Source organism: Plenodomus lingam, assembly GCF_022343315.1.
Source record: "Plenodomus lingam strain CAN1 chromosome Unknown contig_7, whole genome shotgun sequence".
NCBI classification, from domain to species: Eukaryota; Fungi; Ascomycota; class Dothideomycetes; order Pleosporales; family Leptosphaeriaceae; genus Plenodomus; species Plenodomus lingam.
This window is the reverse complement of record NW_027093971.1, coordinates 601,905-622,545: the sequence shown is the minus strand read 5'-3', so window position 1 is coordinate 622,545 and position 20,641 is coordinate 601,905. Positions and strand designations below refer to the sequence as shown.

At 53.2% G+C, this 20,641-nt stretch overlaps 8 protein-coding genes across 8 annotated transcripts; 5 read left to right on the top strand and 3 right to left on the bottom strand.

Moving 5' to 3' along the window:
* Positions 1 to 156: 156 nt before the first annotated feature.
* On the bottom strand, positions 157 to 994 carry COX6 (Cytochrome c oxidase subunit 6; the record flags this gene model as incomplete). The annotated part of the gene is made up of 4 exons (XM_003845134.2): positions 157 to 275; positions 414 to 531; positions 652 to 697; positions 825 to 994. The coding sequence occupies 4 exons, from the start codon at positions 992 to 994 to the stop codon at positions 157 to 159; spliced, it is 453 nt and encodes a 150-aa protein (XP_003845182.2).
* A 405-nt stretch (positions 995 to 1,399) lies between these two features.
* Positions 1,400 to 3,574, bottom strand: IAQ61_010061 (uncharacterized protein; the record flags this gene model as incomplete). Its single annotated transcript, XM_003845135.1, has 5 exons — positions 1,400 to 2,630; positions 2,682 to 2,790; positions 2,839 to 2,916; positions 2,965 to 3,346; positions 3,401 to 3,574. 5 exons carry the CDS (start codon positions 3,572 to 3,574, stop codon positions 1,400 to 1,402), a joined length of 1,974 nt encoding a protein of 657 aa, XP_003845183.1.
* Positions 3,575 to 3,743: 169 nt separating this feature from the next.
* On the top strand, positions 3,744 to 7,939 carry PPP2R5D (Serine/threonine-protein phosphatase 2A 56 kDa regulatory subunit delta isoform). The gene is made up of 6 exons (XM_066098649.1): positions 3,744 to 4,566; positions 4,651 to 5,028; positions 5,077 to 5,685; positions 5,738 to 6,091; positions 6,137 to 6,435; positions 6,490 to 7,939. The coding sequence occupies exons 1-6, from the start codon at positions 4,543 to 4,545 to the stop codon at positions 6,848 to 6,850; spliced, it is 2,025 nt and encodes a 674-aa protein (XP_065951476.1). The 5' UTR covers positions 3,744 to 4,542; the 3' UTR covers positions 6,851 to 7,939.
* A 223-nt stretch (positions 7,940 to 8,162) lies between these two features.
* On the top strand, positions 8,163 to 10,463 carry IAQ61_010059 (uncharacterized protein). The gene is made up of 4 exons (XM_003845137.2): positions 8,163 to 9,098; positions 9,150 to 9,219; positions 9,286 to 9,498; positions 9,558 to 10,463. Exons 1-4 carry the CDS (start codon positions 8,691 to 8,693, stop codon positions 9,914 to 9,916), a joined length of 1,050 nt encoding a protein of 349 aa, XP_003845185.1. The 5' UTR covers positions 8,163 to 8,690; the 3' UTR covers positions 9,917 to 10,463.
* A 393-nt stretch (positions 10,464 to 10,856) lies between these two features.
* Positions 10,857 to 12,647, top strand: IAQ61_010058 (uncharacterized protein). The gene is made up of 4 exons (XM_066098648.1): positions 10,857 to 11,333; positions 11,405 to 11,487; positions 11,579 to 12,307; positions 12,391 to 12,647. The coding sequence occupies exons 1-4, from the start codon at positions 11,291 to 11,293 to the stop codon at positions 12,550 to 12,552; spliced, it is 1,017 nt and encodes a 338-aa protein (XP_065951475.1). The 5' UTR covers positions 10,857 to 11,290; the 3' UTR covers positions 12,553 to 12,647.
* Positions 12,648 to 12,883: 236 nt separating this feature from the next.
* On the bottom strand, positions 12,884 to 14,571 carry IAQ61_010057 (uncharacterized protein; the record flags this gene model as incomplete). The annotated part of the gene is made up of 3 exons (XM_066098647.1): positions 12,884 to 13,027; positions 13,118 to 13,571; positions 13,628 to 14,571. 3 exons carry the CDS (start codon positions 14,569 to 14,571, stop codon positions 12,884 to 12,886), a joined length of 1,542 nt encoding a protein of 513 aa, XP_065951474.1.
* A 1,525-nt stretch (positions 14,572 to 16,096) lies between these two features.
* On the top strand, positions 16,097 to 17,818 carry IAQ61_010056 (uncharacterized protein; the record flags this gene model as incomplete). Its single annotated transcript, XM_066098646.1, has 4 exons — positions 16,097 to 16,463; positions 16,541 to 16,818; positions 16,875 to 17,257; positions 17,320 to 17,818. Coding segments are annotated over 4 exons (1,527 nt in total), but the record flags the coding sequence as incomplete, so codon positions are not given.
* Positions 17,819 to 20,288: 2,470 nt separating this feature from the next.
* Positions 20,289 to 20,582, top strand: IAQ61_010055 (uncharacterized protein; the record flags this gene model as incomplete). Its single annotated transcript, XM_066098645.1, has 1 exon — positions 20,289 to 20,582. The coding sequence occupies one exon, from the start codon at positions 20,289 to 20,291 to the stop codon at positions 20,580 to 20,582; it is 294 nt and encodes a 97-aa protein (XP_065951472.1).
* Positions 20,583 to 20,641: the final 59 nt, after the last annotated feature.

Here is a 20,641-nt window from a genome sequence, read left to right as displayed (position 1 = left end):
AACACACACCCGCCTCCCTGTCCATTCCAACTCCATCAGACGTACGTAATCGATATGTCGGCTTTAATACGAGCGCTTCCATGCTCGACAATACTCAATCGCTGAAAGGGAGAAAGAAAAAACGCGGGGTAGCAAAGGACGTGCTAGTCAATCCGTCTACTTCTCATCGGGGTACAGCGACTCTTTGAGGGGAATGCCGAGCTCCTCGCGTATTGGCTCGAGCTCTTGGAGGTACTCTGCGTACTGGCCCTTGTTCTCAACCTTGAACTTGATACCTATTTGGTAGGGTTAGTGTGATAGGTTCTATAATTTTGCAGGCCGTTTATTCGTTCCATCAATCGTGTGGAAAACATGCAAACTTGCGCCAATTGGCTCTGCATAATATTTCTGCGCATGATTGGGTAATAACGTACCCTCGAAAACTCGCACTGCCGAAGGGAAGTCGTTGACACGCCTGGCGGCGCGAAGAGCGGCGGTGATGACAGATGGAGAGGGAACCAGATCGTAGGCGAAGCAGTTGTTCAAGTTACGCTGCACACATGTCAGCTGCGTGTTCCTCATTCCCAGTTCCCAATTCCCAATGCTTCCATTTGAATTTCGAGCGCCTCGGGAGATGTCTGGGTTTTCCAAGAACAGGCAGGATGAACGTACCTGAAGTTCGAAAACATCGTTCACCTTTTCAAACTCTTTCTCGTATCTATTCCACGGAAATAAACGTTAGCGGTACAGCTCCTCGTCTTTTCCAGGACCCAATGGCTGCCCGCCGTCCTCGGGTGACTCCTTCCCCAGCCCGTACCCCACATTCCCTCCCAATGGTGTCATACCTGGCCGTGAACTCCTCGAAAGTCTCCTCAGCATGCGCGTCCTCGCTTTTTCTAACGGCCGACTGCGAAAACGCAGCGCGCTGAACGCTCCACGCAACCGGAGTGGCTCGGTAGGCCGGGGCTCGCACGCCTACACGGCTGATGACTGAGGTAGCGCGGACGAAGGACATGTTGCGTTTTGGACAATTAGCTGGTCGAGGGCTTCGAGAGCGGATAGCAAGGCTAATGGGCGTGCGTAGCCGACTGTGTGGTGGTAGGACGGCGGTGCGGAGTGGTGTGACCTGGAGGTGAGGTTCTGGGAAAACGAAAGCTTGGGATCCGAGTTGCGTCCATGCCAAGCGCGGAAAGTGGGTCTCTCGCGTTCCTGAAACTGACGACATGGTCGTCAGATAGGTTTGTTTTGTTTTGTCACAATATTGAAAAACTGCATGCTTTTATGGGAATACTGATCAATCAAATGAAGAGGTTCGAACGGTTGGATTCTGCATTATTGTATCAGAACGATCCCAGGGATTCTACTATTTCCTGCCTGACACTGCTCCAGCCGACCTGTCCACCAATGCTATAATGCGCCATCAGACTCTGTAGAGGCCACCGAATGGTCTTGGACCCTCGGAGACTTCATGTCCGGACATCAAGGGAAAACTGTCGTCGTCGTCGTCTTCGTCGTCATCAGCCTCCCATACGCCGTCTACATCTTCATCCTGATCATCGTCCTCATCCTGAGATCCGTCCCCGTCCTCTTGACCATCCTCGTCATCGCGCTCCTCACCATCAGAGTCTCCACTATTGTCATCGAGAATAGCATCGGCTGTGACGGGTGCTTCGGTGGAATCTTCAGGAACATCAGGGTCCTCTGGTTCGTCCAGATCTTCGGAAACTCCATCATCATCCGCTTCGCGCAGCGATTGACCAGGCGTCTCCATCTTCTCGAAAGCATATCTTGGGTTTCTTGCTGCCCATCGCACGCTGTGCATGACGTCGTGCTCCCTCTTCTTTTCCCGGTGAATTGCACGATCATTAATCTCCTCTCTGTATTGAGCGGCAATCTCTTGATCATCCCAAAGCTCAGGCCAGGCTATGATGCGCTGATAGATGGAATCGTCGGAGACTCCTTTGGCTAATATTGTGTTCATTTTATCCTTGAGGATGACTGTCGCTTTTGCCCAAGTACCAACGTGGTACCATCCCTGGAAGGTTGGCGCGCATGTCGTTCTGATGTCCTTTGTAGCTAGTATTTTCGCAATGAGCGGGTCTGTGATGTCGCAAAACTGGAAGAGATTGCCAGTCTGGGAGACGTTGGTGCCATCAAAGGTGTGTTGTGTCTCCAGCTCCTCTTTTGACATCCTGCTAAGCGCATAGACGTGCTGATCGAAGGTCTTGTTGTGCTTGGTCATCCCTGATTTGAGATATGACAGGAAGGATACTGTCTGATATCTGCGAAACGCAGGGTCCTTGCGGGGATCAACACCCCAGCGGATCAGAGCCTCGCGCCACGGTCCACTCTCGAAGAAGTAGCCACAATATACAGCTGCTTGCCTCAACTTGGTGCGCTTGTCCCAACCAAGTTTGTTGTAGAGTAAATGCCGGGTAATTATGGGTCTCTTGACCAGCTCGGCTTTGATTTGCTTGACCAAGGTCTGCAGATATGGAGTGAGAGATTCCTCGGGTGGCAATGTAGATTTAGGCCCATTGGGAACACTTTCATCAGTAGGTTTGATGATAGTGTAACCGTGGTATGCTATGCTCCTCTGCAGATTGACAATACCTCGATCAGTGTATTTGACAAAAGTGTTCTGTTGAAAACTGGGTTGTAACATTAGCGCATGCTCGGATCTAGTGGGGCCTTGAGCTTACCGATAATTATATGCGACTGGCATTTGTATATATTCTGCAGAAGGGCCAATACTCTTGCCGAGATCCGCGCCAGCTTTGGTGTTCGGAGCGTAATTTTTCAGTTGCTCATCTGGCCGTGTGTCAGTGGGAGGAGAGATGGCCTAACGGGGAGTCGTACATTTCTTTGACAATACATGGTCCCTGAGTTCAATCATTGTGTCATTGCGAGAAGCGGTGTACTGTATATCAGGCATGCCTGGCACAATCAGTGTCAAGGGTCTAAGATCAGAGGCTCACTACTTACTTCGAAATCTATGAGTCTCATCTACGATACCTGCAAGGGCAACTTTGTAAGTCGATGCATTGTCTTGCAAGGTTCGGAAGACCGTTGAAGCATCTACATAAGTACTACTCTTGCCAGAGCCAGAGCGGTTTGCGCGCAAGTCGTGGCCATCAGTTCGCTGGATCTCATCTTCGGTCAAGAAGGGCCCGGATGATCCACGCTTTCGTTTTCGTCCTGTTCGTTTAGGCACCGTGACCTTGAGGAGTAGGTTGTTGGTCCTCACAGGGGTAGACAGTAACCGCTTAGCGAAGGGGTCGTCTGGGCGCAGTGAGACGGAGATGAGTTTCTTGAGCTCATCGTCGCCGTCTATGTTGGTGGTGGTTTCCAAGCTTGACCGCAAGCCCTGTGCAGCGGATTAGCCAGGCACTGTGGCACACCAAGCGCTCCTCCTGCTGACCTTGCTCAGTTTGACTGGCCCGCCCAACGAGGTGATGCCCTTGTCAACGTTCTTGATGATGCATGGGTGCTCCACGACAGAGATGGCGCGCGATGGAATGGGCAGCCATGGCGCAGTAGTCTGTTCACCATGGCGTCTTCTTCTTTGTAGCAGCGATGTGTGGTCGCTGCTCATGGCGGGAGTGCGTGGGTGCAGCACTGCAGGGCACTACCCCAAGCAGACTTCTCTACGATATAGGCGAGGAGGTGTGCGTCGCAAATTTTTCAGTGCACACACACACACAGACAGCGTGTGAGTAGGTGAGTGAGTGAGAGTGAGAGTGAAATAGAGAGAGACAGGGATCCATCTACTTCATGTCTTCGAAGGGAGCAATTGATCAGATTATCTCACGACTACGTCGCTTCTGGCTATAGGAGTTGCCCTCCCCGCCCTCTATCTTTCTTTCTGTCTCTCTCACTACGCCTCTATCCTTCGCATCTCTTCTTGCTGCACGCTCAGCCGCCATGCTTTCCTCGCACCCTGCAGTGGTTGCTGTGGCGAGTGCGCGGCGGGGTCCTTCATCCCCTCCTCACTCTCTCTCTCTCTCTCTCTCGGGCGCACGGGCACAGGCGGTTTCGCTACCGGCACGGCTAGTGCCAATCTCGAACTACCCGCTGTCTGTGTCCATCACGCTGGCTGTCTGTCTGTCTGTCTATCTGTGGCCCTGAGTTGGCATATGTTGGACGTCCTACCGCGCACATCCTCCTCTTCACGCACCTCTCCCCGCTACTGCTCACCTACCCGCGTCCGCAGAACAACCCTCCACGTGATTCCCAGCGCCCCCAACTGCCCTCTAAACCCCTCCAGCCTGCCAGCTCCTCCCTCGTCGCCGACCCCGTGCATCGACGACAGCCGCACTAGCCCACGGTCACGCATATCTCGCGTTCATCCTCCTCCTCCATGCCAGCCTGAGCATTCTCGCCTCCCCCCCTTCTCCGTTTCCGCGAAGCTGAGAGCGCCTTCGAGTTCCGTGCTGCATTGGCGCTGTTGGATCGCGATCTCGTTGCAATCGCCTCGAGGGCCAGCCCCCCAATTCGGACCGCTCCGCCTCCGCAACATATCTCCGCAGCGCTTGACGTGCTCTCGCGCGTAGCCTCGCCGCCATGAAGGGCTTCAGGCAACGAGTCGTAAGTAGCGTCTATCTCGCCTCCACCGAAGTCCTTCTCCGTGGGCCTTACCCCTCTCTTATGCGCGGAAGCTAACATATCTAGTCTGAACAGCTCTCTCGAAGCAAGGACAGCAAGTCCTCGAAGAAGAAAGACTCGACCTCTGGCACCGCCTCGCCCTCTCTCGGTTCCTCCAATTCGCCCTCGGGCTCAGCCCAAGCTACCCCTTCTTCGTCGCAGACCCAGCTCACCGATGCGCGCAACAAGATCCAGCCGGCCGTGGAAGCCCCTGCAGGCCATGCGGGCCCGTCGCAACCAAATCCACAACCCGTCTCTGGCTCGCTCGCGGCAGGGCCACAGTTTGGACAGCAAGGCGTCATGAGTCCTGCCGTTGCTGGTAACGCTGGCGCTGCCGGCCCAGGCACTCCTTCCCGGCTTGGGCAGCCGCTGGCACCCAGTGTTATTATCAGCCCTAGCGCTCCTGTGAGTACCTGCTCTCCTCCACAACAGCTCAAGTATTAATCTTCCCAGCACATTCCTCCCCCAGGCGCTGCTGAGACGATGCCCGGCGATCTTGCGCCTCCCAAGGCGGGCCAAAAGTCTCTCATCTTCGACCGCTTGCAGGCCACGCCCAAGGACAACATTGAGGGCTTGAGGACACCCAAGAGGCAACATTCGTCACGATTCGACATCTCAGATCAACGTCAGCGAGAGCTTGAGAAGCTGCCTGGGTTCCATGAAGTGCCTCCAAACAAGCGTGAGGAGCTCTTCATGCAGAAGATCGACCAATGTAACATCATATTCGACTTCAACGACGCAAGTGGCGACATGAAGTCCAAGGAGATCAAGCGCTTGGCCTTGCACGAGCTTCTCGACTATGTCGCCAACAACAGACAGGTCATCACGGAAAAGATGTACCCCCGAGTAGTTGAGATGTTTGCCAAGAACCTGTTCAGGCCCATTCCGCCGCCCATGAATCCACAAGGCGAGGCTTTTGATCCTGAGGAGGACGAGCCAGTTCTCGAGGTCGCATGGCCACATATTCAGGTCGTTTACGAATTCTTCCTTCGATTCATAGAAAGTCAGGACTTCAACACCAATATCGCCAAGGCATACATAGACCACAGTTTTGTTCTCAATGTAAGTGACTACTGTCTCCAAATTGGCAAGAACATTGGTTAATCAACTGAAGCTTCTCGAATTGTTCGACTCTGAGGATCCCCGAGAGCGCGACTTCCTGAAAACCACACTGCATCGCATCTACGGGAAGTTTCTCAATCTCCGCTCCTACATTCGACGCTCCATCAACAATGTCTTTTTCCAGTTCATCTACGAAACAGAACGCTTCAATGGAATCGCCGAGCTCTTGGAGATTCTTGGATCGATTATCAACGGTTTTGCCCTACCGTTGAAGGAAGAACATAAGCTCTTCCTCACACGAGTGCTCATTCCATTACACAAAGTGAAGAGTCTGAGCATGTATCACCCTCAGTTGGCGTACTGTATTGTCCAGTTTTTGGAAAAGGATGCCGCCTTGACAGAAGAGGTAGGACCATACAGTCGCTCTAATAGGCTTGGCTTACATGTTCAGGTTGTCCTCGGGCTACTACGCTACTGGCCCAAGGTGAACAGCACCAAAGAAGTCATGTTCCTGAACGAGGTCGAGGACATCTTCGAGGTCATGGATCCTGCCGAATTTGCAAAGGTCCAGGAGCCATTGTTCAACCAGTTGGCCAAGTCTGTTGCCAGCCCTCACTTCCAGGTTGCCGAGAGGGCACTTTACTTTTGGAACAATGAATACTTCTGCAACCTCGTCAGTGACAATGTCGAGGTCATTTTACCCATCATGTTCGCGCCTCTCTATGAGAATTCCAAGGGACATTGGAACAGGTATGTTTGCAGCTCTGAGTCTGCATCACAATTAGCCACTAATTCTTGGCACAGGACCATTCACGGTATGGTATACAATGCCATGAAACTTTTCATGGAAGTCAACCCTCAATTATTCGACGATTGTTCCCATGATTACGCCGAATCGCAAAACAATGCTGGTCAAAGACAGCAAAGTCGGCAGGATCGGTGGGACAAGCTCGCGAAGCTTGCGGAAGCGCGCCAGAATGGGACAGTAGAGAAGGCAGCAGTCAACCCGGCGACTGCTGCGTCGCCCATGCGCTTAGATGATTCCGACCCGCTCAGTCAAGGGCGACTGGAAAACCTCCGTCTGCAAGACGACGGCGGCGCCGCCCCGAGAGACAGGCGGCCCAAGGAATATGAGCGCCAGAGTAGTCAAACCTCGGTACGTTGATTCTGAAGTCCTTGGAACGCAGGATGAGCATTCTCTATGGCCGAATCAATGTACCTCTTAATCGTATCCCTAGACTACTAGGTTTTTTATTTCTTCTTCCTTCCCTTGTTCAAGAGTGTGTTTGCATTTTGGGTTCACAGGTGGATTGATCTGACGTCTCGTGCTTTGCGTCTTTGCAGCGCCGGCATCACACATCGCAGGAGCATCACGTATCCAGTGCTCGGCGCCCGGCTGGTCGACCGCGGAGCAACAGCCGTCCTAATTCTTCTGGCAACCCTGTTGTCGCTTCTCGGGCGCCCAGCGGACGTGCAAGAGCCAACTCTGGTGGTGGCAGCATTCCGAAAGTGGGTTGATTACGGGTTCATTACTTTGGCTACATAGTTGTTCTTCTCTTCTTTCCTCTTCTTTTCAACCGTTTCTGAGGCACATTGTATGACGTTGAGGGTGGGGAAAGCAGTTGCGATGGTGGTGCGACTGTGGTGTGTGTGTGTGTTGGGCATTCACGAGCGGATTGCGGATGCGTATTTTGTTTTCTGGTTTTGACTCCAAAGTAAGATGGATTTCATAAAGGGCGTTCAGAGCAGGGGTTTGTGTACTGGGGGGGGAACTGTGATGACTGGGCGGAGGTGAGATGGCAGCACGCGGAACCTTTTTTCGCGATTGATAGACAATGTGAAGACATGCAAAAGACAGTTTGGGAGGGGGGGATGCTGGTACAAGTGGAAGATGAAGTGAAGTGTATAGGTGGCCACTGTCAGGATATAGGTAGTATGATTCGGTATGCATGTGAGGGCTAGGGAGTCTAGGCAAGTACTGTGTGGTGGTGTGGGCCTGTGAGCGGCAAGGCGTCGGTCATCGGATGCCAAGATATCCGTACCTACTAATACCCTACCTCTCTTCCTTGAACGGATGGCCTTGGTTCCATGATGATGTGTTCAAACAGTGACCGTCTTGTTTGCTGATCACAAGCCTTGGAAGAGGATGCAGCATTCCCTCTATCCCGATGATGACCCCAAGTCGTCCTCTAGAGTAGCGGCTGGGGGCGTGGGGGGTACCGGTACCTCACTGGTCGACCTACCGGTACTTGCACAGCAAACCACATCTAGTACCTGTAGATAGTATAGAGTAGTCCGTCTATGGTAGGATGCATTTCTAGATAGACTATGTACTCTACTCTACGAGGTACTGTACTGTAGGTACGTTACAGTACTACGCAGCATTTGTTGAGTAGGGTGGCCAATCAGCAAACGTGCATTCACCGCGGCTGCACACTTCGTTGTCATTTTTCCGACGAGCAAATTGGGAGCGAAACAGATGGCAGCTTCCAAGGTTGGGCTAACCCCAGATGCAGCACACTGGACCAGCCGCAGCCTACGGGAGTCGCGGAACCTTGGAAGACCCCCCCCAGCATTCATTTCCGACCTCCTTTCCGCAACGAGCACTAGGAAAACAATCGGTGGGTTGGCCCTTCAAAACCTCTGACACATTCTCGTCCGCACTGTTGTACCATTCTACCATTGACCTCTTCACACATACATCCCCCTTCTTCTTCTTCTTCTTCTTCTTCTTCTTCTTAATCTTCTTCTTCTTAATCTTCTTCTTCGTCGTCGCTCCTTCTGGCCGCTGCCGCCTCCTCTCTTCGTGCTGCGGTTTCCTTGTTTATCCACTACCCTATAGCTAGCTGCCCTGCTTGCTCGGCCGCGAACGGTGGAAATCTCTCTCTCTCTCTCTCTCTCTCTCTCTCTCTCTCTCTCTCCGCAAGTGTCCCCGGTCGCTCACCAACACCAAACCCTCTTCACACAACTATACAATTGCAAGGCCTTGTACCTACTTTGCCATCATGGGTGCCGGCTGGATTCATTACGGCGTGCCGACGCTCGACCGCCCATTTGGCCTCGAGCTATGGCCCATCTTTGAGCGCGTCTTCGAGCCCATCGCTGGCTACAAGCCGCAGGACTTCCGCTTCGTCCAGGGAGAGACGCCTCTCTCCACGTTCAAGTCGTGCGCCATCACAATCATCACCTACTACATCGTCATCTTTGGCGGCCGAGAGCTTATGCGCGAGCGCGCACCCTTCCAGCTCAACTTCCTCTTCAAGGTGCACAATTTCTACCTGACGGCCATTAGCGGAATCCTGCTCGCCCTGTTTGCCGAGCAATTGATTCCCACGGTCGCCCGCAACGGTCTTTTCTTCGCCATCTGCGACCACGAGGGTGGCTGGACTGACAAGCTGGTCATTTTGTACTACGTAGGTCTGGTCGCGCGCAAAAAATTGGTTCAACGATGCTGACCTGCATAGCTCAACTACCTTACCAAGTTCCTCGAGCTGATTGACACCTGTTTTCTGTTTTTGAAGAAGAAGCCTTTGAGTAAGACTGCGCAAGCTCTAGAGCAAGAAAAAAAAAAAGAAAGTCTCAGCAGCTAACTTGAACCAGCCTTCCTCCACACCTACCATCATGGCGCGACCGCTCTCCTCTGCTACACCCAGTTGCTCGGTCACACCCCTGTCTCATGGCCCGTCATCACCTTGAACTTGGCAGTTCACGTCGTCATGTACTGGTACTACTTTCAGAGCGCACGCGGCATCCGAATCTGGTGGAAGAAGTACATTACTGTTGGCCAGATTGTGCAATTCGTTCTTGATCTCGGTAAGGCAACCCCTACAAGAAGTCTTGCAGTTGGCTACCGACGGCTAACACCCCTCCAGGCTTCATCTACTTCGCATCCTACACATACTTCACTAGCACCTACTGGCCAAACATGCCCAACTTTGGCAAATGTGCAGGCGAGGAATTCGCTGCTATTGCTGGCATGTGCATCATCACGTCGTACCTGTTCCTCTTCCTCGCCTTCTACTTCGCCACGTACAAGAAGCCGGTGCCCAAGGGCCGCCGCAGGGCTACAAGCGCGTTGGTGGAGATGAAGGATGAGAAGGTACCGACTGTTGGTGAAGCCCGCAGGCGTCTCTCCACTTCGCGTGTTGTAGGCGTTGCTAATGGCATTACCACAGGATCCTCACCTAACGGTACTCCCAACGGACGTGCTACCAGGAGTCGCAAGGCCTAAGTTTAACTTTGCAGATGCTCCGCATGTTGTGGCGCAAGAGGGCGACGATTCGATACGCCAAACAATTGGCTGTGGGCAGGACCATCCTCCACAGTAACGCGACCATAATCGGGCGGATGCATCCCCATCCACAATTTCTTGAGCAAAGCCATGATGCTTGTATGGTTCTGGCATCTTCAGAGCCAGATTCCACCTCGATAGATCCACGACAACAGAAGCCATGCTTACCGCCTACTTCGGCTTCTACACCCCTATTTCACCAAGATGACATTTCCCTTTTTCCTGGAAGGGGCGACCCATTTCATACTTTCTTGTAATTGCCACGTTTTTTTATAGGGCGGGGGTTCCGGATGGTGGAACCCCCCCTTGTCACGATAAAAAGAAGCATTCGAGTCGTTGGGGTTACGACGACTTCACGGTGTTGGATTGACAGACAGAGGAAACGGGTAAAGGCACATTTGCGTACGCGGTTGTTGTGGCTCCTGGTTCTTTCTTTTTGGCCCGCAAGATAAGTGGATATGAAAGTAATGCATAATTTTGTTGAAGATGAGTGTGTGTGACTGTGTGTGATCCAGGTCAAGATCCGGGTTGGAAAGGGTGAGATGTGAAGGTTGGAAGCTAACTGCATGTGACAGCGTCGCTGATGTTGCAAGACAGCTAAGACCGGCCCTGCATCACAATATCTGTATTCGCATTGACATGAATGATGTGGCCCTTACGACAGTCGTGAAGTAACAACAGCGCTTCCAGCAATTCAGGAAATCGTGGCTGAACACAGCTTGGTTACCCCAAAAGCTGGGTAGTTTCACTACGACAGAGAGTAGATGCCTATGCCTGAAACTCCAATTTGAGTGGCATATACAGAGCGAGCCACTTATCTCATCTATAGGTGCTCTCTGTTCTTGTATTGCAATATTTTTGAGCTTCTGTTACTGCAGAGATAGCCGCGGAATAGGTATGCTTTTTCCACTCTTGTTGCCTTTCTGGCTTTACCGCTACTTTACCTTTTATGCATTTACCGAAAACGCCGTCCCCGGCCAGCGGCAAGTCCCGCGTTCTCAGGTGTCACCAGGCAAGTCGCTTCACTGGCAACGAATCATGCGAATGCGAGATCTGGCCAAGACCTACGGCCATGTCCACAGTAAGCCTTGCACGGATCTGGATACTCGTTTGGTGTCGCGTCTCCCCAGAGTTGCCTCGGTACACGGCTTTCCCCACATGTTACGAACATGCGCGCAACGGCTGCAGGTTAGCGCGTGCTGGAGGTTCAGATTGCCTTCACTACCTTTGCTAGACTTGTCTTCTCTAGACTTTCTATCTGTCATCTTTTCTTCTTTGTCGATTTCGTTAGAAAAGGGGTAGAGAGTGTCAAATATGCCTTTCCATACTGAGCTCACAAAGGCCCTCGGCATTAGAGGTATGCTCTTGACCCTTCTTCACACGTCGACATTAAGCACGTGCGACCTTGTTACTGATGGGATGGAACAGTGCCTATAGTCCAAGGGGGCATGCAATGGGTAGGCTACGCTGAGCTTGCATCCGCCGTATCCAATGCTGGAGGTCTGGGAATTGTACGTCTTCCCCTCCTTCTTCCTCCCATCCTCCCATCACCACAAACCACTCTCCCACAGTCTCCAGCCTGCTCACCATGGACGAACACAGCTCACAGCCCTCACCCAACCGACCCCCGAAGACCTCCGCAAAGAGATCCGCCGCTGCCGCACAATGACCAAGAACCCGTTTGGCGTAAACCTCACCTTCCTCCCCGCCATGGTGCCCCCCGACTACGCCGCCTACGCACGCGTCATCATCGACGAAAAAGTGCGCATCGTGGAAACGGCAGGCAACAACCCGGGCCCGATAATCAAACAGCTCAAAGCCGCAGGCACCACCATCCTCCACAAATGCACCACCATCCGCCACGCCCAATCCGCCATCAAACTCGGCGTCGACTTCCTCTCCATCGACGGCTTCGAGTGCGCCGGCCACGTTGGCGAAACAGACATTACAAACTTCATCCTGCTCTCGCGCGCCCGCCAATCCCTCGGCATTCCCTTTATCGCCTCTGGCGGGTTCGCAGACGGCCAGGGCCTTGCGGCGGCACTGGCCCTCGGCGCCTGCGGTATCAATATGGGCACGCGCTTCATGTGCACCGTCGAAGCCCCGATTCACGAGAATATCAAGCGGAGCATTGTCGAGGCGCAGGAGACGGATACGACGCTGGTGCTGCGGCGGTGGAAGAATACAAGTCGGTTGTTTGCGAACAAGGTGGCGCTCAAGGCGGTCGAGGTGGAGAAGACGAGTCCGACGGGCAAGTTTGAGGAGGTGGCTGAGTATGTGAGTGGGAAGAGGGGGAGACAGGTGTTTTTGAATGGGGATCCGGATTTTGGTGTAAGTTTTTTTGACTACCTTCGTTTTCTTTTTTCTTTCGTTACGAAAGGGGGGAGATGAGTATGCTGATGAAAAATTCGTAGGTCTGGACAGCGGGTCAAGTCATTGGCCTCATTCACGATATCCCCACCAACGAGGAATTGCTCCGCCGTATCGAGCGTGAGGCTCTAGAAACCATGAAGCAGACCCAGAGTCTGTGGGTTGAGGAGGGTGGCGCAGATAAATCAGGAAAGAGTAAGCTATAGATATACTACTAGATCAAGGGCTCAGCATAATAGAGGGAGTCTGAACAATTAGAACTCTTTTTTTTTGGAAACGGATGGCTAATGTAGATTGTAAGTGAGACGGCCAAATATTGCAACATGTCAATCTTGCAATGCCAACTACACTCGCATTTTTTTATCCAAAACTTGTTAGCTCATCATCTCAAGTCAAAGGATATATGTACTTCACCAAATCACATGAAGAGGATAGGTATGATCCAGTTAAAAAAGGGAATACCGCATGCTACTGCTGCACGGCCCTCCATGACCCAATTCCAACGTCTTCCACACCAACCACACGCATCATCACTCCTCACCTCCGCGCCACACGCACAAGAAGATCCGTCTGTTTGTTGAACCACCGATTCGCCGTTTTCCACGGCCGATGATGCGCCATCTCAAAGTCGAAATATCGCAGCATCTCGGGCACAAGCGTATGCAACTCTACCAGCGATATCTAAACACAGAAAAACATCAGTAACGTGAATCTTTCAACCCCCCCCCCCCCCCCGATCAAACCCACAGAATTGGAACAAATGGTACTTACATTCTTGCCAATACACGTCCGCGTCCCGGCCCCAAAAAGGAGTAAATTCCTCTCCATTGCCTTGCACGCCTCGTCACTGACGAGCCATCGCTCAGGCCTAAAAGCGTCGGCATCGTCCCCGAAAATGGTCTTGTCATGGTGCACAACTGCTGGATTCAGCCCGATACGGTAGCCAGCCGGGATGAATTTCCCGGCGAGCTGGATGCCTTCTGCAGGTGCGTGACGCTGCATGCTGAGGCCGACGCTGGGGTGCAGACGCATGGCTTCCTTGATGCAAGCGCATGTGTATGGCAGCTTTGTCGTTGTCTCGGCGTAGGTGATGGGTGAGCTGAGACGGTTGGATGCGAGGGCCGTGTCGATTTCGGCTTGGGCTTTGGCGAGCGCGGTGCGGTTGCGTGCGAGGTGGTAGAAGGTGGTGCGGAAGGCGATGGCGGTGGTGTCTGAGCCTGCGAACCTGGGAGGTTTTGTGTCAGTGATGGGGTGGGGGTGGGATAGGGGGTGGCAACGTACATGGCGACGTAGGCTTCGAGTGTGACTTCGTCCGAGGTGAAGTTTACTTTTTCGCCCTTGTCGTGTACGATGTTGAAGAGCTGTTGTAACATGTCGTTGCGATGCTCGACTCCCTCTGCGTTCTCCTGCATTCGCTTGCGTGTCGCTGTTATGGCGGCTTTGCGGATCCCGTCCAGGCCTTTTACGGCGTTTAACACGGCTGGGACGACGATGGCAGAGCCCATGATGAGTGGGCGGAGATAGGTAGGTGCGATTGCTGAGACGCAGAGGATGGGCATCAGGGCGTCGAGCGAGGCAATGATGGCACCATGGTCTTCACTCTTCTCCAAAAAGCCAAACATGTCGCCAAAGAAGATCTCACCAATGACATCAAACGCATACATCTGCAGCCATTGCCCCAGATCAATAGTCTCTTTGCGATCTGCAAATTCTCCCAGTCGCTTGACGAACAGCGCAGATACCTTGTTGATGTACACCTCGCTATTCAACACATTACTGAGCGTATACACTGGATTCACAATACGCCGATAATTGCTATGCAGCCGCTCATCCGGCTGCGAAAAAGTGTCCAGCTGCTTGCTGATGCTCGACCCGCCCCAGACGGCGTAGAAATCGGTCTTGCGAAGCGGTCGCTGGTGTCGGTAGATCTTTGGTATCGCGGAGACATCTGTGGTGGACACCTCGTCCGGAGCGAGGCGCACAATGGGTCCGTAGCGCTCGTGCAGACGGCGCTGGACGTCGTGCATGTCGCCGGCGTAGATGCGGTACATGTACCATGTTCGAGAGAGAGAGGCCCAGAAGGGGCCGGGGATGGAGGCGAGGGGGTGGAGGGTGCGGGTGTAGATGAGCCATGCGGTCCAGTATAGGAGAATTGCAGCTGGGATAATGGTTGTGAGCCAAGTAGAGGCAGGGAAGTACAAGCCGGTCTCTGGAAATACGGCCATGATGAATGTCAAATCCGCTTCTCACCTACCACTGTGTAGTGGGAAAGATGAAGAACAGCCTGTAAACGCTCATGGACCTTTTCCCTCCCCCAGACATAAAACAGTTGCACGGGGGAGGGGGACGGTGCCCGCCATATCAGGTATGTGAATCTCGTATGCAAGCTCCGCTCATGTGCAAGCCCCGCCAAAAACAATAAAGGGTTCCAGGCAACGAATTGTCGGGAGGAAGCAAACTGCAGTAGTGGTTGGGTGGTGGTCACCATAGGGGACTACCGTATTAGGACTTAGCTCCGATATGGTACCTTGTCAAAGTTTATAGCCGGGGCTGTTGTCAGGAGATTCTTTCTTCAATCAATTTCATACCTGTCATCACACCATGTGCCTGCGCTGTTTACGATAGTAACAAACGACGCCGACTCCGCTATGCACAGTGTGAAGTGGATGCCGTATAGAAGACAGTTGTGCATGGTCCTTTGTCGACAGTGGACGCTGAATTCCGGAGGACTTGTCGAAAACTGTCAAGTTCGACTGAGCTGACACATGCTGCCTACTCTTCATCTTCATGTCTTGCAGGTATTCAGATTGTCCCTCCCACAGAAGCGGTATTCATTGGTGTGGCTTGACTGGTAGCTTGAGCATCTCCCGTCTGAGTTTACGTCTCTCCACGCGTTGATGATCGCCAGCGTGGGTGTGGGTCTGTTTCACACTGGGTCTCTGCCAGATTTTCGATCTCGTCCACATGATTGCTCGATTTCGATGCTTCAAGCCTGGGTGGGAAGTTTCAGCGAGATACAATAGGGGGGCATCATACGGACTCGTCTAGCTGCACCTTGACTTCAAACAACTCGAGACGGCAGCAAACAGCAGACCGGCTATATTGCATCCGATCGTGGGCACTCCTGGGAGCGGGCAGAGCCCAAATGTTACCCTCGGACTGAGAAAGCAATCCGCCGGCATCAGGATCCTCGTCAGTATCTGGCGGTTACGGTGGTCCAAAGGTGCTGAGGTGGGCTGACCCTCGCTTCCACCGACTTGGGTCCAGTTACCTACCTACCCGCGGGCCCCCCGTCCCCAACCTTACCCTGACCGGCTACGATGCCGTCGGGATTAGCAATGGGCTGAAAACCTTCCGAAACCCTTCACGTCCAACACGCGAGACCTGCCTTCCCCGTCCTATCACCTAGGAACAGAATCCTGCAGTTTACAAGAGGACAAGGGGCAACTCATGGCCTACCTAGAGTACGAACAAGCTTCGGAGAAGCCATCGCATATTGATTCCTAAATAAGCATCTCGCGGTGACAATCCTGGCTGCTATCTCTGGCTTCGATCCCGTCCACGCATTACATCAAACGCCGACTGTTGACTTCCTGACGTTTGAGACAGCGCGGCATACCGTACGGATTCTTGCAAGTGTGAGGCCCCGTGGGGCCGCACCATGATGGTAATGCAAGGACCAATGTCGTTTGTTCGTTTGTTCGTTGCATGTTCGTACCCATATTTGGTGGAAACCATTCTGGCCATAGGTTCCTTACCGGACTAGCTGAAGAGAGATTTCTGCGATTCTCTGTCGATTCAAGACGGTTTAGATGGTGGCCATGTGCCGCCACTGTTGCGGCGCTTCTCGACTCAACCTCTTTGTCGCTCCTCGATCCTCCTCCATCTTGCATAGGCGCACATTATGAAGAAGCTCGTGGGGATGAGTACTTGGTTGCTCCTCGTCGCTCTACTATGTCCCGCGTCATTCGCACAAGAGATGCCATTGTGTGCTACCCAATGTCTAGAGTCTACTTTGAAGGCACAAGATATCTGCGCAGCTACGAATCTCACATGTATATGCACAAGTCCGACATTTATAGGAGGTCTCCAAGGATGCTTGATATCCACCTGCACGGTGCTTGAAACATTGGGTAAGTGCAACCTCTCAACCCGTGCTCGACCGGTCGGTATTCAATGCTGACTGCTCTGCAGCCGCTCAGAATGCCTCGCATACTAGGTGCGGACAGGTCGCTCGAGACATTACACATATCACGCCGATTGTGACTGGTGTCTCAGGAGGCATAGCTCTCCTCTCTGTCATATTCCGCATCGGTCTTGCCGGCCGCAACATTGCACTTGACGACGTCTTCGCCATGGCTGCCATGATCGCCGCACTTCCAATGGGTATCCTCGAGTTCTTCATGGCCGCCGACGGGTTTGGAAAAGACATCTGGACGATTCCGGGGGAGCAAATCTATCGCATTGTTCAGGTGAGTGCGAAGCATTGGGAGCCATGGTGAGAGAATCTTGCACTGACCGTGCCCAGTTCACTTGGCTTACCGAAATCTTCTACTTCCCCGCCCTCGCCTTCACCAAACTGTCGTTTCTTTTCTTCCTGCTGCGCATCTTTCCCGCCCAGGAGTTTCGACGCATCGTGTACATGCTCATCGGAGCATCTGCCGCTTGCGGAACGGCCTTCACGCTTGTTTGCCTGTTCAATTGCACGCCCATCTCGTATATCTGGGAGAGCTGGGACGGCGAGCACGAGGGAAAGTGTATCAATTTTCATATTTTTGCCTGGGTGAATGCTGGCATCAACATCATCTTGGATGTCATCATCATCGCGGCCCCGATACCGCAATTGTTGCGTCTTTCGCTGAGCACGAAGAAGAAGGTTTATATCATCATGATGTTCAGCATCGGGGCCTTGTAAGTTCTCCCTCACTCTTCCATTTACTCTCCCATTAGTTGGCACTGATGTCTGCCCACAGTACCACCATCGTCTCCATAATCCGCCTCCAGTCCCTCGTGACATTTGCCAATTCCACAAACCCAACATACGACAACGTCCCCACAGCCTACTGGTCCGTCCTCGAAGCCTACGTCAGCGTATTCTGCATCTGCATGCCCGCTCTCCGCCGTTTCCTCGCCGGCCTATTCCCGCGCTGCTTCGGCTCGACGCAAGCCGAGTCCAAATACGAACACTACGACACACCCAACACGCCCAATCGGCTGGCAAACAGGTCAAAGCATGCGAGAGTCAGTGCTGGGTATGGATTGTCGACGTTTGGAGGCACGGGCATCACAAAGACAATGGAGACGAGGGTGGAGAGTAAATGCGAGGAGGAGGATGAGATTGAGCTGGTGAGACAGGCAGGTGCGGGGCACATTTTGGGTGGATCTTTGGGGAGGACGAGTGAGGGTGATGCGGGGAGTGGGCGGAGTGGGACGCGTGCTTCTCAGGCTATGCCACAGACGTTTTTGCATTGAAGTTTCGGGACCGCAGCAGCCCGTGGCTGAGATTTTCATGGGTATCCTGGGATTGCTGCGAGGAAATCCGTGGTGTTTTACGAAGAGTAGATGTGTATTTGACGAGAATAGTATTGATCCGATAGAGGTTGGTATGATACGAATGCTTCTTCCGTTTGACTACTATCGAGTCTGGCCCAGTGGGCCTTTGTGAGACTATGAGTTATGAAGAATGCTCCAGGAAGGCGAATGTCAGGAAATACTTCTCGGTGTCGGTCAGCACCGGTGAAAGACAATCTGAGCGTCGCATGTGCCCCCGTGGCGAAGCAGTGGAAGACACGATAGCCATCATGGGACCAATTGGGAGCGGAACGACACGTGAATGTAGTAGAAAATGGAAAAAGAAAAATCCGCCTTTTGTCATCTACCTGGAAGCGCGATCTAGAGTGGTGAGGTGTGGGGGGAAGTGGACTCGAGGGAATGACGGCGAGATTTGATAGTTGACTGGTGTATGCGCGATGATGAGCAAAGTAGCCTGCCTTTGTGTACTCTACTCAAAAGTCTGTAGCTTAGCTGAAAGCCTTCCATCCAAGCCTGTTCAAGCTCAGACCTAGAGGAAGAGAGATTCCTACCTTGGGTGGTATTGCCCGTACGATCTAGAGTACTACACCACGCAACAACTGACGGGCCAACGTGCTCAGCCCGGCGCGCGCAGCTCCGGCGTCCTTGGCCGGTGTACCTAGCGTACCAGAGGAGAGTACCTACACTGGTAACATGGGCATAGAGTACCGAGCATGCGTGCGCCAGTGCACACCGTCCACGCACACAGGCATGCCAGATGCCAAAATGGCAAACGGGGTGCGGTGCGCAGGCAAGGGAAAACCCAGCGGAAGGCCTCCGGCGCAATGCATAGACCAACGCCTGGGCTGGACAGGTGTGCATGCGGACTAGGGCGTGTGCGAGGGTGCATGTGGAAGGAGAGGGTGGAGGGTGGGGGATGGGTACTTCTAGGTACTCCTAGTAGGTGTACTCTAGAGAGGACGAAGAGGAGGACGAGGACGAAGAGGAGGACGAGGGCGAGGGGGTTGTGAGGCTGGGCGGGTGCCACTGGGGTGTGTGAGCGGGGCGGGCGGGCGAGTTTGGGTATTGGATTGGGCATTGAAATGGGCAGGTGGGTGGAGTGAGTTGCTTGGGGCCAAAACAGGCTCGAGAGAGAGAGGTAAGCCTGTGATTCGGGGCTGATGGAGGAGAACCTGTTTTGTCAGCTTGCCGTTCGTGGGTGCATGAGTAGAGTAGAGTACTCTATGTTCCTAGTGTTTTGCAGGCGCGCAGGGGGTTGGTTGGTTTGGACGCGCTACGGTTGGTGCAACGGGCTGTAGTGTTGAGATCAGCCGTGGATATGGCTGCATCCCAACGTGGTTGGGGGTATGCTATCGAGTAGGATCTATCAAATGGCATATACTCTTCATCACATCGATGGATGATTGCCGTCATGTCGATTGTCTACGTCATACATCCAGGCTTCCACCAAGAGGCCATTCTTAGAGTACACACCCTTGGCCTTCTCCATGATCCGTCAAGTCGAAAACACCATCGCTACCATCATCACGGCATCCAAGAGGACCGGATAGACAGCAGAGACACGACAGTACGGATGGGCCGCCTGATGTCGCCCAACAGCGCATCCATCACCAACATGACATGACATGCCTACCCCGAGTCACCAGCACACATGAGCCATCGCAACACCCTCCGCCCATGCCCATCCTGCACAACCACCACAATCCAGCCAGCTAGCCAAACCCCAGCACACAAGACTCCCGCTGAAGTCGACACCCTATATCATGTATGCACACATGCCACCCCAGCCAGCTCCCTACTCTACCCTACCCATCCTACCCCATGCCCAGCGCCCTCCCACCACCCAACGCAAGAACAGCAACTTTCCCCGAGCGCCCCCGCCCCCCGCCCATCGAATCACAAAGCCGCGTCTTGAGGTCCGCACTCACAGCACAGGACGCTAGACACGATGGCCGTAGAGAAGAGAGAGAGAGAGAGAGAGAGAGAGAGAGAGAGAGTAAGCGCGGGAAAAGTTGTCCGGTAAAGGGTGGGATGGATTGGGGGTTTGGTACATACGGGTACAAGGAACATAAGCAGGTATGGCCAAGTATGGGTATGGGTATGGATAATACAGTACAGACCGAGGCGATGTCGAGTGCCATCCAGTCTGACCGGAGAGATGGCACCGCACGCCAACACCAGCCTGTTTTTTATTAAAAAAAAAAAAACACGATAGTTTTCTGTACAATACAGCACAACACAGCACAACACAGCGCAATACAGCACAATACAGCACCATACAGCACCATACAGCACAATACAGCACAACAGCACAACAGCACAACGGCACAACGGCACAACACCCGCCCGCTTAACCCCCTTGCATCCCCATGCACCCTAAAACCCCCCCCGCTAACCACATCAAGCCAGCATGGCAAACAGACAAGTGGGGCATGCAAAACCATGGCAAGTATACGATCCCAGGCTAGGCTACCTATCTAGCCGCGCAAACCCTCAAGAGCCGTGGCTGAAAGAAAGAAAAAGGAAGAGCAAAAAGAAGAAGAAGAAGACGAGGGCGGCCGAGGGAATGACCGAGGCGATGCCGTGCCGTGCCGTTGTGCGCCAGCTCTCTTTGGGCGGGTTTGTGCAACAGGATGCATTCTGGCAGCGGATGCAGAGTGGGGAGAGAGGCAATGGGATGATGGATCTGGTAAAGATGGGATAGGGTAGGGTAGGGGTGGGTTGATCATCAACTCATTGCACAGCAGCAGCAGCAGCAGCAGG